The sequence below is a fragment of the Betta splendens genome, chromosome 14, assembly GCF_900634795.4.
Source record: "Betta splendens chromosome 14, fBetSpl5.4, whole genome shotgun sequence".
Classification (NCBI taxonomy): Eukaryota; Metazoa; Chordata; class Actinopteri; order Anabantiformes; family Osphronemidae; genus Betta; species Betta splendens.
In genome coordinates this window covers 2,700,386-2,713,483 of record NC_040894.2, presented here as the reverse complement: position 1 = coordinate 2,713,483, position 13,098 = coordinate 2,700,386, and the positions used below count along the sequence as shown (strand labels likewise).

The window sequence follows — 13,098 nt, the reverse complement described above, 5'->3', positions numbered from 1 at the left end:
TAAGAACAGTCCATGATGTGGTTATTGCTGCCAAGTTATTAATCTTCAATGGTTCTACTTATTTTTTTTTTCATTTAATGGATGTGTTTAAGAAAGACATAAAAGACTGCAGTTGTTTGTGCCATTAGCTTAAACACACGCCGCCCTTGAAGCTAAAAGAAGTTTCATACGAGCCTTCGAACGTGACCGCTTATTATTTAATGGGTGTATTTGGGGTTGATGAGCATGTTTGCTCATTGTTGCACGTTGTGGCGCAGGTCAGCGGCGCGTCCTTGCTCCGCGGCGGCAAATATTTGCACGCGGAGGCGTAGTTGTGTGTGCGCAGGCGTGTGTGCGCTCGCACCCGCAGCGATCTGCACCACCGGTCCACGAGCAGCCGCTCTCCGTTTGACTGTGGAGGTCAGCGGTCCCCGCGACCCGTCGGCGCCGCCCACAGAGCAAATAGAAGCTGACGCGGGTGTAGCAGACTGTGCAGGTGGCGCTGCATTAAGCCGCCCCGTCCCTTAAATGGGCCTGACTGCTCCAGCACTTACAACAAACAAGGGAGCAGAGCTTCAATTGCTTCGATACCCAGATATGGTTATGGATAAGCCGCCTGTTGACTTTTATTATTATCCTTCCCTGTTTTCTTGTTGTCTCTCAGCCTCTCTGCAGCATTTTGAAATTAACGTCTGTAAAAACAGTCAGTGTGGATGAAAGAAGAAAGGTACAAATCTATTTGTCTGAACCGACAAAGTTTAAGTGAAAGCAATTCATTTGTGTCAGACAGAAGGCGTCGATATTTCGAGACCCTCAACGGATTTTGGGAAAAGCTCGGAGCGAACTCGGCTCCACAGTGAGGCTCAGGCCAGATTCCCTCTGCAGACGCAGCAGCTTCCACCTGATGGTCGACTCCGTCCGTGAGAGGAAGCGTCAGCTCATCTCTGGAGCCTTCACAGATCACACTGCTTCCTGCCGTTTGCTCCTCGTGACGCCTCATCTTCTACCTGCTCTGCTTTTCATCTAAAGCCACCGTGTGGAAGTTAATGCAACTCGCAGTCAAACACCATTTCACGAGTCCCAGAGTCATGCACGTTTCAGCTCATTAATAAAGTTTAGTTGAACAACCTTCCACTTCTGTAGAAAACTAACAATCACAATAAATCTCTCCAACATTGAGACTTCACATCAAACATCCAGCAATACTGCATTTGCTGTTGCAGGGGCCACTTCCATCTAAAAGAACTGCTGAGGAGCAGAAACCAATCCATATATATATATATATATATATATATATACATACACACACGCACAGACAATACACACACACCTGCACACTGCATGACTACACAACTGCATTTATTCTCCTCACTCCCTCATAGTGGCTCAATTACAGCCTCCCCTGCTCAAGGGCCCTCTCTGCCTTTTAACTCACAGCCACACAAAAACTTTTCCTCTCAGGCAGCAGAGTCCAAGGACATGACTAATACATGACTCACTCTGGATTTCTTGCCAAGAGTCACTTTGTGCGGTGCTATACACAGATCATATGCTCTTGTATTAAATTTGCCATATCACTAAGGACAGGTCCTAAATCTGTGGCAGGCTTGAAATACAGCACAGAGACTGAAGCTTTCACTGACTTTGCATCTGCTTAGAGCGGCTGTAAAGATTTTACAAATCACAAAAGGTATAAAAGCAGTAAAGGGTTTATCTCAGGTTATTCTCTGCAGCCCTGGAATCGGGTTCAAAGGCACAGAACACAAGTAAACAGGCCATATTTGGGCATTTGCGGATGGTCGTGGCGAAGGATTAAACCAGAGGTTCACGTTGGGTGCGTTTATCCTGGAGTCTGCTCTGAGGCACATCTGTGCGCGTGAACGGCCGACCTCAAGAAGAACTCAAGAACATTTGAGTATAGTGCCTCATCATATGTAATCAATTCACAATTTGTGATTTGAATTGTTTGAATTCTCTTGAAAAGTTAATACCCTGAAACATTGTCAGGAATTCGAGGCTTCAAGGAGCGAAGCATTTGACTGAGCCCCGGACAGAAGACGCTCATCGTCACGAGGAGTGAACAAGGTAAGAGCGTTCCCTGTGTCCAGACCAGTGGTGGGCAAATGTTGATAAGGCTGGAGAATCAGACAGTATGGGTTATTCTGATATTTAGTAGAACAGTAGAGCAGATTTACAGACAGACCATAAAATTTACATTCAATTAGTGATCAATATTTAACCTAGGAATAGGTTCGACTGCTCACTGAGAACAGGAAAGATTATACTAAGCTATGGACGGATCAGGGCAGCTGTAGATTCTCATCATACTAGTGAGGCCTGATAAGGAACAGAAGACCTGATATAGTGATTTCTGTTGTTATACAGACTGGGCGATGTTGAAAACAGGAATGCACACAGCGGTGGTCGCCCGCGAGTTGGTGACTGTTTGTTCATAGGCCGCGTTTTCCCCCCAGTTATTTGAAGAATCGTATTGTATCGCGGTTGCAGTCGTGCGTTTCTCTCAGGGCAGAATCCAGATGTGGGAAAGCTGTCTGAGGCTCCGCCCCCCCTCGTTTGGGTTCACTGACTTTCAGACCAGAGCTGCAGGTTTCTGCAAGTTTTGTCTTCATGCATTCAGTATTAGAACTTTGGTATATTATATCTGACATATGCTTGGAATACGACAGAATAGAGAATAGAAACTTTGCAGTGTCAGGAAAATGCAGCTGAGATACGCAAGTTAAAAAACAGGCTTTAGGCTTCATACAGGCTGATGCTGCATTACCTCCACCTTCTGGTGGACGTGCACCAGCAGAGGAGGCCACGCCTGCTGCTGTAGGTGGGGTCTGAGGTGTTCTGGCTGGTTGACTCCCCCCTTTCCTCAGCTGAGACTCTCACTGCCCCTTTTGCCTGCTCCTGGCAGAGCTCAACAGCCTGAACCACATGGACAGTGATTGGGTCCTGTGACATATTACGCAGTCCCACAGTGTCATCCAGCTCATTCTGAGCATTCTGGCCGGAGCACATTTTGAAGCGGTGCAGTTCTTGGACTAAAGCCTGATGGCAGGAAACACCCACTTGTCTCTTATTGGTCCTAATCATGTGGTTTTCTGTCCAAGCGGCTCCTTTTACTGTACTTACTTTACAAAATTAGTAGAATCAAACCGCTTGATTTAAAGTGAGAATGATGTCGCATGCTGTGCATAAAACACAGGACATTAGACCATGAATAATAGTTTTGATCAGAAGAATGCAGAGCTGAGCTCCCCATTCTTCCTGACACTTAAGGCTTCCTAACAGGGACTAGATACACAATAGAAACCCACTCTGGGGAAACAAAATCTCACGAGGTCTCTCCACATAAAACCACGGCCAAACAAACAGATCTACTCAAATTATGAATAGCACCTGATTACATTATCTCATCATATGTAATAAATCCAATTAGTGATTTGAACACTAGATCTGTGTTGGTTTGAATTCTCTTAAAAGTTGATATCCTGAAAACTCATTGTGTAGTGAATCGTACCTTGTTCCATTTATAGCTCCTCAATCAGTCAAATAATTCATAATCGGCAGCATTTATTTGTCATCCCACGAGCACGCACCTTTTTTGCACTTTCCATTTCTATATAATGTCTCAATTCCTAAGGTGCCTGTTTGTATTCAGGCTCAACAGGCTCGGGAAAATGTATGACGGCATCAAATCAGTTTGCAACAAGTAATGCATTTAAATCAGTCCTCACCTATTTTCAGCAGGTGCATTAGTCACAGCGGCGCCGCGTCGGAGCTGCGCCTCCGTCTGCAGAGTTTGTGTGTTTCTGGGTCTAATGAGGGCATTTGACTCGTTTTTGTGAGCATTTCTGCATAAAAACGTCACCGCATAGAGGAAACATGGCGTTCCTGAATGGATGCAATACAGTGCGTATCCATTCGGAATCAAAATGACTTAACGGAGCCATGAATCACCGGGCGCTGCACAATCAAGAACAAAACTGCATCTCGTCGGGAGCGGCATGTGCTTCCATATTCATCCGTCCCCGTCCCTTTGCAAAATGTATCTGAGGTGCACATACAGCAGAAGCTCACGTCTCAGGGACGAGCATCCAAACAAAGCAGCGGCCGAGCGGATCCAGAGTTGGTTCCTCGGGCCACAGACCGGTCCGAGCTGCTGCCGCCCACTCATGGCTTTGGACAAATCCCCTGATTGGCTGACGTGTCAGACATGTCCGACACTTTTCATGTGCACTGCATTGGTCCAGATCCGGCAGCTCAGGAACTCATGGGAAGATTACTGTAGACAACACATCTAAGCAAGTGACTCACACAAAGTGAGCAACTGCAGCTGATGAAAGCAGAGCGTCCTTTGTGTTATGATAGAAGCAGCATTAAAATGACAGTGCACGCGGTGCAGGCTTTTAAAATTATCACTAACATAATAAAACCATGGAAACTGGCAGCGCTTAGTGCAGAGTGCGTCTCGTTTGTGGGTGAAATAACAATGAATATGAAGGCTTTTCTTTCCAGCCCCATTTCTTCACTTCATCTCTCGCTTTTACTCTTTGATACTTCGATAGAAGAGTCCAAGGTAGATGTGCTTTGATTTAAGGTTTGGTTCTAGTGAGGACTGACATGAAATCATTGTCCATTCTTTGAACTATTTGGATGAAAATGGATTTTTGTAACCACATTTGTGAATCCAGCCGGTCGGTCATCACGGCACTGGTACCAAAGTTCACGTCTCGGTTGAAGTCGGCGCGTGTTTTGTCTTCACGGGGCGGGAGCTGGATGCCGATGCAGATCTTTCTCCATTCAGCTGCCGACGTGGAGACTTCGCTCCAAACACTCCGGGCCAGTCACGCTGTGAAACATCAGCACGTCTCCCACAGAACGATATGTGTGGTGGTGGTGATGTCGTTAGCAAGGTCATCAGGCAACAAAGGCTAGCGGTCGTCCAGGTTGAGCCAAGGTCTCAGCTCCTCAGCATCCCCGTACTGAAGCAGGCTGTCAGCAAGATGAAGAGTCCCTCATCTGTGTTCAGTTAGATTTTCAACTCTGGGTTCTGCAGAATGCACATGTGGGCTCACACTGAAGTGGTCAGCATCAAAACACTTTACAGCAAAGAGATAGCATGCGATAAATACCACCTTTACCAATGTTATTTACACAGAGCTGCCACAGTTGACCTACATGCAACAGGTTAATCCACATGGGCTGCAACAGGGAACGTCTCAGAATAAAGGAGGCAGAAAAGCGCTCGTCACCAGAGACTGGGAGCGTTCAGCATCGAAGTTCTGCTGCACAGAAAAACGTAGGGAGGCGGCACAGTGTCACGACTCACTTCCTGTTTTATTTTCTCATACTTCCGGTTTTGTCCTGTCATTTTTGTTCCAGCTTCACTTCCGTTTCTTGTTAGCCTCACCTGTGTCTCATCAGCCATTTACCATTTAGTATTTAAGCACCACCTCTAGCCTTAGTTCCCTGCCAGATTGTCTTCGTTGTTCCAGAGTAGCTTTCCAGCATTCATTGTAATCTTGCCTTTCCCGTCTTGATCTTGTTTTGCCCTCAACCCTGCTTCTGCCTAACCTGTGACAGTCCTGTGCAGTCAGTTGATCTTTGCCTGTTCTTTGACCTCGTCTCTGCCTGCTCCTTGACGGATCCTGTTTGCTACTTCACCGTGTGTGACCTCTGCCTGCCTGACCTGGCTAATAAATCTTCTTATCATAATCAAGCCAACGCTGTGCATTTGGGTCCTTCCTCCATTGCCGGTTCGTGACACACAGGGGAGTTCAGCAGGGACTTCTATACTGCACAGGGCGGCGTAGCTGCAACTAAAACATCCTGTCAGTGGTTTTCCTGCCTCAACTGGGAAACTGGTTTGCACCCCTTTCAACCAGCAACTGCCGTTTTCACAGGCTAAAAACAAAAACGCTCTTCAACTACTCAAAGGGATTTAGTGTCAAAAACACGGCATGTTTTTCCAGCTCGTGCTCGGAAAAAAGCAGCAGCTCACACACGCTCAGAGGTCAAATCTTGGCTCATTAGCTGGGTTTGCTTTACTGAGTGCCACCAATGTCTGCTGACTGGAGACGCTGGCTGGGGTGGGTCCATCCTCACGGTGGGTGGGTCCATCCTCTTGGTGGGTGGGTCCATCCTCATGGTGGGTGGGACCGTCCCGACGATGGGTGGGTCCAGGGGGCGGTGGGAGTATTAATGGTTAGAAGAATCGAACCAGCCACTCTGTGCCGTCGGCTCAGCTTCATCTTCTACCCCATCTCCTCGTCCTCTTCCTCTTCCTGTACCGTTTGCACTCCTTTCCTCTGACTGGCCGCTGTTTCCCGCTGCTCCAGTCACCACCATGGCGGCGCTCTGGCTCCACACCACGGTCCTGCTGGTCCTGCTGGCCACGTGGTGCCCAAGCTCCCAAGGCTTCCCCGCCGAGACTCTGTGTGGGGGAGAGCTGGTCGACGCTCTTCAAATCGTCTGTGGGGAACGGAGTTTTTTCTTCACGGCCAGGACGACCGATGAGGACCCAGTGCAGCGTGAGACAAAGCAAAAAGCCACCATTGCTCGCAGTCATTCAAAATGCTTCAGCTTCGTCCAGACTTGACGCCTAATCCTCAAACGTGCCTCCGTGTTGGTGCCAGTGTTGTGTTGACATCTGCTGCGGTCCTTTCATGTGTTTCAGCTCAAAAGAGGAGGAGGCCACACGTTGTGGAAGAGTGCTGCTTTAAGTCCTGCACCCTCTCCCACCTGGAGAAATTCTGTTCCTGAACATCCAGCTTCAACGTCAGCAGCAAGAATCAGTTCACCAGCTGAAGTCTCGCTTTGAAGCCGACTATTGTCCAGCTTCCTTAAAAATAAAATGCTATAGTATAATAGAATAGTCTTTAAAATGGGTGCGTTTTTACAAATGAATGTTATATGTCAGTAATGATTCCATAACAGTGGTTCCTTGCGTCACGTGTTCTCTCTTGGTGATGCATGGATCATGGAGTTGAGACCTTTATTCCTGTGGCATCCAGACGCCCTCCAGGCTTCTGGCCCAATACTGTAAAACCATGGAAACTGGCAACGCTTAGTGCAGAGTGCGTCTCATTTGTGGGTGAAATAACAATGAATATGAAGGCTTTTCTTTCCAGACCCATTTCTTCACTTCTTCTCTTGCTTTTACTCTTTGATACTTCGATAGAAGAGTCCAAGGTAGATGTGCTTTGATTTAAGGTTTGGTTCTAGTGAAGACTGACATGAAATCAATGTCCAATCTTTGAACTATTTGGATGAAAATGGATTTTTGTAACCACATTTGTGAATCCAGCCGGTCGGTCATCACGGCACTGGTACCAAAGTTCACGTCTCTGTGATGCCGTTAGCAAGGTTATTCATCCTCTGTATGAGAAACATGATAAAACACTGCAGTGATTATAGAAAGCACTGTATTAATTGCAAGGTTGGTGGTTTGTTCACCAACTCCCCTGCTCAAATACCCTTTCAGCAAATCACACAACTCCAAATTAGCCCCTTTGGCAAAGCCAGGCCTTGGTGGTTGCCTGCACCGTGGGCACCGTGGGCGCCTTTCAGTCACGATCTGCATACGTGATCATATACGAGACTGCATGGTCACTGCTGGAGGAGAATCCTGTGTAAAAGCCAGCTCTGCCGGTATCAGCTCTGCATCGGTACAGTCCCAAGCCAGAATGAGTGCGGGACCAAAGGCTAGCGTCGTCCAGGTTGAGCTGAGGTCTCAGCTCCTCAGCATCCCCGTACTGAAGCAGGCTGTCAGCAAGATGAAGAGTCCCTCATCTGTGTTCAGTTGGATTTTAAACTTTGGGTTCTGCAGAATGCACATGTGGGCTCACACTGAAGTGGTCAGCATCAAAACACTTTACAGCAAAGTGATAGCATGTGATAAATCCCACCTTTACCAATGGTATTTACACAGAGCTGCCACAGTTGACCTACATGCGACTGGTTGATCCACATGGGCTGCAACCGGGACTGTCTCAGAATAAAGGAGGCAGACAAGCGCTCGTCACCAGAGACTGCGAGCGTTCAGCATCAAAGTTCTGCTGCACAGAAAAACGTAGGGAGGCGGCACAGGGGAGTTCAGCAGGGACTTCTATACGGCACAGGGCGGCGTAGCTGCAACTAAAACATCCTGTCAGTGGTTTTCCTGCCTCAACTGGGAAACTGGTTTGCACCCCTTTCAACCAGCAAATGCTGTTTTCACAGGCTAAAAACAAAAACGCTCTTCAACTACTCAAAGGGATTTAGTGTCAAAAACACGGCATGTTTTTCCAGCTCGTGCACGAAAAAAAGCAGCAGCTCACACACGCTCAGAGGTCAAATCTTGGCTCATTAGCTGGGTTTGCTTTACTGAGTGCCACCAATGTCTGCTGACTGGAGACGCTGGCTGGGGTGGGTCCGTCCTCATGGTGGGTGGGTCCGTTCTCACAGTGGGCGGGTCTATCCTCACAGTGGGTGGGTCCGTCGCGATGATGGGTGGGTCCAGGGGGCGGTGGGAGTATTAATGGTTCCTCTGACTGGCCGCTGTTTCCCGCTGCTCCAGTCACCACCATGGCGGCGCTCTGGCTCCACACCACGGTCCTGCTGGTCCTGCTGGCCACGTGGTGCCCAAGCTCCCAAGGCTTCCCCGCCGAGACTCTGTGTGGGGGAGAGCTGGTCGACGCTCTTCAAATCGTCTGTGGGGAACGGAATTTTTTCTACACGGCCAGGACGACCGATGAGGACCCAGTGCAGCGTGAGACAAAGCAATAAACCTCTATCATTCACAATCATTCAAAATGCTTCAGCTTCGTCCAGACTTAACGCCCAATCCTCAAATTTGCCTCCATGTTGGTGCCAGTGTTGTGTTGACGTCTGCTGCGGTCCTTTCATGTGTTTCAGCTCAAAGGCAGAGGAGGAGCCTAAACATCGCAGCTATGTGCTGCTTTATGACCTGCACCCTCTCCGACCTGCAGGACTTATGTCACTGAACATCCAGTTTCAACGTCAGCAGGAAGAATCAGTTCACCAGCTGAAGTCTCGCTTTGAAGCCGACTATTGTCCAGCTTCCTTAAAAATTAAATGCTATTGTATAAAAGAATAGTCTTTTAAATGGGTGCGTTTTTACAAATGAATGTTATATTTCAGTAATGATTCCATAACAGTGGTTCCTTGCGTCACGTGTTCTCTCTTGGTGATGCATGGATCATGGAGTTGAGACCTTTATTCCTGTGGCATCCAGACGCCCTCCAGGCTTGTGGCCCAATACTGTAAAACCATGGAACCACTGGCAGCAGTTAGTGCAGAGTGCGTCTCGTTTGTGGGTGAAATAACAATGAATATGAAGGCTTTTTTTTCCAGACCCATTTCTTCACTTCTTCTCGCGCTTTTACTCTTTGATAATTTGATAGAAGAGTCCAAGGTAGATGTGATTTGATTTAAGGTTTGGTTCTAGTGAAGACTGACATGACATCAATGTCCAATCTTTGAACTATTTGGATAAAAATGGATTTTTGTAACCACATTTGTGAATCCAGCCGATCGGTCATCACGGCACTGGTACCAAAGTTCACGTCTCGGTAATGCCGTTAGCAAGGTTATTCATCCTCTGTATGAGAAACATGATAAAACACTGCAGTGATTATAGAAAACATTGTATTAATTGCAAAGTTGGTGGTTTGTTCACCAACTCCCCTGCTCAAATACCCTTCAGCAAATCACACAACTCCAAATTAGCCCCTTTGGAAAAGCCAGGCCGTGGTGGTTGGCTGCACCGTGGGCACCGTGGGCGCCTTTCAGTCACGATCTGCATACGTGATCATATACGAGACCGCATGGTCACTGCTGGAGGAGAATCCTGTGTAAAAGCCAGCTCTGCCGGTATCAGCTCTGCATCGGTGGAGTCCCAAGCCAGAATGAGTGCGGGACCAAAGGCTAGCGGTCGTCCAGGTTGAGCCGAGGGTCTCAGCTCCTCAGCATCCCCGTACTGAAGCAGGGTGTCAGCAAGATGAAGAGTCCCTCATCTGTGTTCAGTTAGATTTTCAACTCTGGGTTCTGCAGAATGCACATGTGGGCTCACACTGAAGTGGTCAGCATCAAAACACTTTACAGCAAAGAGATAGCATGCGATAAATACCACCTTTACCAATGGTATTTACACAGAGCTGCCACAGTTGACCTACATGCGACTGGTTAATCCACATGGGCTGCAACCGGGACTGTCTCAGAATAAAGGAGGCAGACAAACTCTCATCACCAGAGACTGGGAGCGTTCAGCATCAAAGTTGTGCTGCATAGAAAAACGTAGGGAGGCGGCACAGGGGAGTTCAGCAGGGACTTCTATACGGCACAGGGCGGCGTAGCTGCAACTAAAACATCCTGTCAGTGGTTTTCCTGCCTCAACTGGGAAACTGGTTTGCACCCCTTTCAACCAGCAAATGCCGTTTTCACAGACTAAAAACAAAAACGCTCTTCAACTACTCAAAGGGATTTATTGTCAAAAAACGGCATGTTTTTCCAGCTCGTGCTCGGAAAAAAGCAGCAACTCACACACGCTCAGAGGTCAAATCTTGGCTCATTAGCTGGGTTTGCTTTACTGAGTGCCACCAATGTCTGCTGACTGGAGACGCTGGCTGGGGTGGGTCCGTTCTCACGGTGGGTGGGTCCAGGGAGCGGTGGGAGTATTAATGGTTAGAAGAATCGAACCAGCTGCTCTGTGCCGTCGGCTCAGCTTCATCTTCTACCCCATCTCCTCATCCTCTTCCTCTTCCTGTACCGTTTGCACTCCTTTCCTCTGACTGGCCGCTGTTTCACGCTGCTCCAGTCACCACCATGGCGGCGCTCTGGCTCCACACCACGGTCCTGCTGGTCCTGCTGGCCACGTGGTGCCCGGGCTCCCAAGGCTTCCCCGCCGAGACTCTGTGTGGGGGAGAGCTGGAGGACGCCCTTCATTTCGTCTGTGGGACGACCTTTGAGACCTTTGAGCAGCGTGAGACAAAGCAATAAACCACCGTCGTTCACAATCATTCAAAATGCTTAAGCTTCGTCCAGACTTAACGCCCAATCCTCAAACGTGCCCCCGTGTTGGTGCCAGCGCTGTGTTAACGTCTGCTGCGGTCCTTTCATGTGTTTCAGGTTGAAACAGGAAGTGGCGGCCAGGGGCCGTGGAAGCGTGCTGCTATAAGTCCTGCACCATCTTCGACTTGGAGAGATTCTGCCCCTGAACATCTAGCTTCAACGTCAGCAGCAAGAATCAGTTCACCAGCTGAAGTCTCGCTTGGAAGCCGACTATTGTCCAGCTTCCTTAAAAAATAAAGAGCTATAGTTGAGAATAGTCTTTTAAACGGGTGCGTTTTAACTAATGAATGTTATATTTCAGTAATGATTCCATAACAGTGGTCTATTGCGTTACGTGTTCTCTCTTGGTGATGCATGGATCATGGAGTTGAAGCCTTTATTCCTGTGGCATCCAGACACCCTCCAGGCTTGTGGCCCATGCTCCTGTTACATCAACACTTTTCTTGAGTGTTAAAGGGGTTTTGGCACAATCCTCATGTTCCTTGAACAGACTCGAACCAACTCTACCAATGTTTGTGACGCTTAATGGGCACAGGCCATTTAAACATTTGCAGAATGATGCTGTTACTTTCCCTGTTTCGTCTGGATTCTGACTTAAACTGGCCCAGACTTCCAGCCTCACGTTCATCGTGCACACGGCATCAAAAAAGCATAATTCTCCAAACGAGCCACAGGACGTATGCGTTTAGCAGAGATCAGCACTTCCCCCTGCTGGCTGCCCTGCAGATGTGCTGCACACAACGCGCCCGTTCAAGCCTCCAGATTTTACCCACAGGATGTAAAGCGGAGCTCGCTCTGAATCTCTGTGGCGTCATAAAGAATTCACCTTAAATGCAAATCCACAACTCTGCTCTAAATAACCAAATGCTTGTTACAGTACATCACAATGTTCCACTGTTCCCACTGAAGCACATCCTGCTGATAATGTGCAGTGTATTAGATTAAAAGCAAGACTTCATGATTATAGCAATTACACGGTTCCATATGGCAATTACAGTTTAGTGCAATGGCGATAATAATAAAGCATATTCATTAGGGATTTCACTGGCACACTGCCCTGCACTGAAGACGAGGAGGAGAGAGTCTTAGTATTCCACTTGAGACGCCGTGCCTCCATATTGCAATTTCCTGTTAGACTCTTATCTGGAGCAACCTGGAACTGCACGCACACAGCTCCCCGCGCTCACCTGCTGCTCCTCCACCTCCGTTTCCATCCGCACCATTCACGCCCCCCCCCCTCCTACTTTCACCCCCGTCCTCTGCCTGCGCGGCATCGCCATTAGCATGCTAAGAACCGTCACAGCTTCACCTGGACACCAGTCACTCACGCAGCCACTGGGCTGTCTCCCTGTCTGTCAGTCACTCGGCTGATCAGTCCCCCGGCTCACACGTGCTCAATTACTCATTCAATTGCTCGCTTGATCGCTCCGCCACTTAGTCATATGTTAAATGATTTATTCTCGCGCTCATGCATGAAGGAATCATGCAGAAAAACACAGTGGAAGGAACAGGCCGGCTTCACACATTTATATTCCCCTTCCACCCACTAAAGAATTTGCTTAGGCTAATTTTAGCCTGCGCGTGAACAGCCAAAAGCGCTTGTTTGAGCAACTGCTGAGTGCTCTCTAGGTCGGAAACAACCCAGAGTGATGGGGAAATATCAGCAGAATGACAAGTGGAAAGGAATTACTTTTCTGATGCTAACACAAGCGCCTTGTGCCTCGACAAAGACAACTGACATGACACTTTGAGCCAGATGCTACAAGATATGGTGAGCTAAAAATAAATACAATGCTGCTCGCTAGCAGCAAAAGAGTAGATTTCTGATCCTAATTAGACAGTTTTAACATTAACTTGACATTATTTTTTAAACAGTTCATGGCTTTAATTGAGCCAGACTCAGGAACAGAGAGACTGGCAGGTGGAGCAGGAGACGGATCCCCAGTCAGTCCTGTGATTACATTCTGTGCAGGCCCTGTTGCAGGGGGAATGAGGAAGATGAAGCTTCGGCCACAGAATATGAATTTTATATCTGCA

At 48.0% G+C, this 13,098-nt stretch overlaps 1 protein-coding gene and 1 long non-coding RNA gene across 2 annotated transcripts; both read left to right on the top strand.

Moving 5' to 3' along the window:
- Positions 1-1,735: 1,735 nt before the first annotated feature.
- Positions 1,736-12,102, top strand: LOC114869724 (uncharacterized). The gene is made up of 4 exons (XR_003788208.3): positions 1,736-1,894; positions 1,987-2,064; positions 10,808-10,972; positions 11,119-12,102. It is a non-coding gene; the product is annotated as an uncharacterized LOC114869724 (long non-coding RNA).
- On the top strand, positions 8,523-9,085 carry LOC114869723 (insulin-like). The gene is made up of 2 exons (XM_029174174.2): positions 8,523-8,740; positions 8,887-9,085. The coding sequence occupies exons 1-2, from the start codon at positions 8,557-8,559 to the stop codon at positions 8,973-8,975; spliced, it is 273 nt and encodes a 90-aa protein (XP_029030007.1). The 5' UTR covers positions 8,523-8,556; the 3' UTR covers positions 8,976-9,085.
- Positions 12,103-13,098: the final 996 nt, after the last annotated feature.

What these genes read in the sequence shown, in the direction of transcription:
- LOC114869723 (XM_029174174.2), top strand. Translation starts at nt 8,557, where the DNA reads ATGGCGGCGCTCTGGCTCCACACCACGGTCCTGCTGGTCCTGCTGGCC. An exon ending in CGATGAGGACCCAGTGCAGC is followed by an intron (nt 8,741 to 8,886) that starts GTGAGACAAAGC and finishes CATGTGTTTCAG; the next exon opens with CTCAAAGGCAGAGGAGGAGC.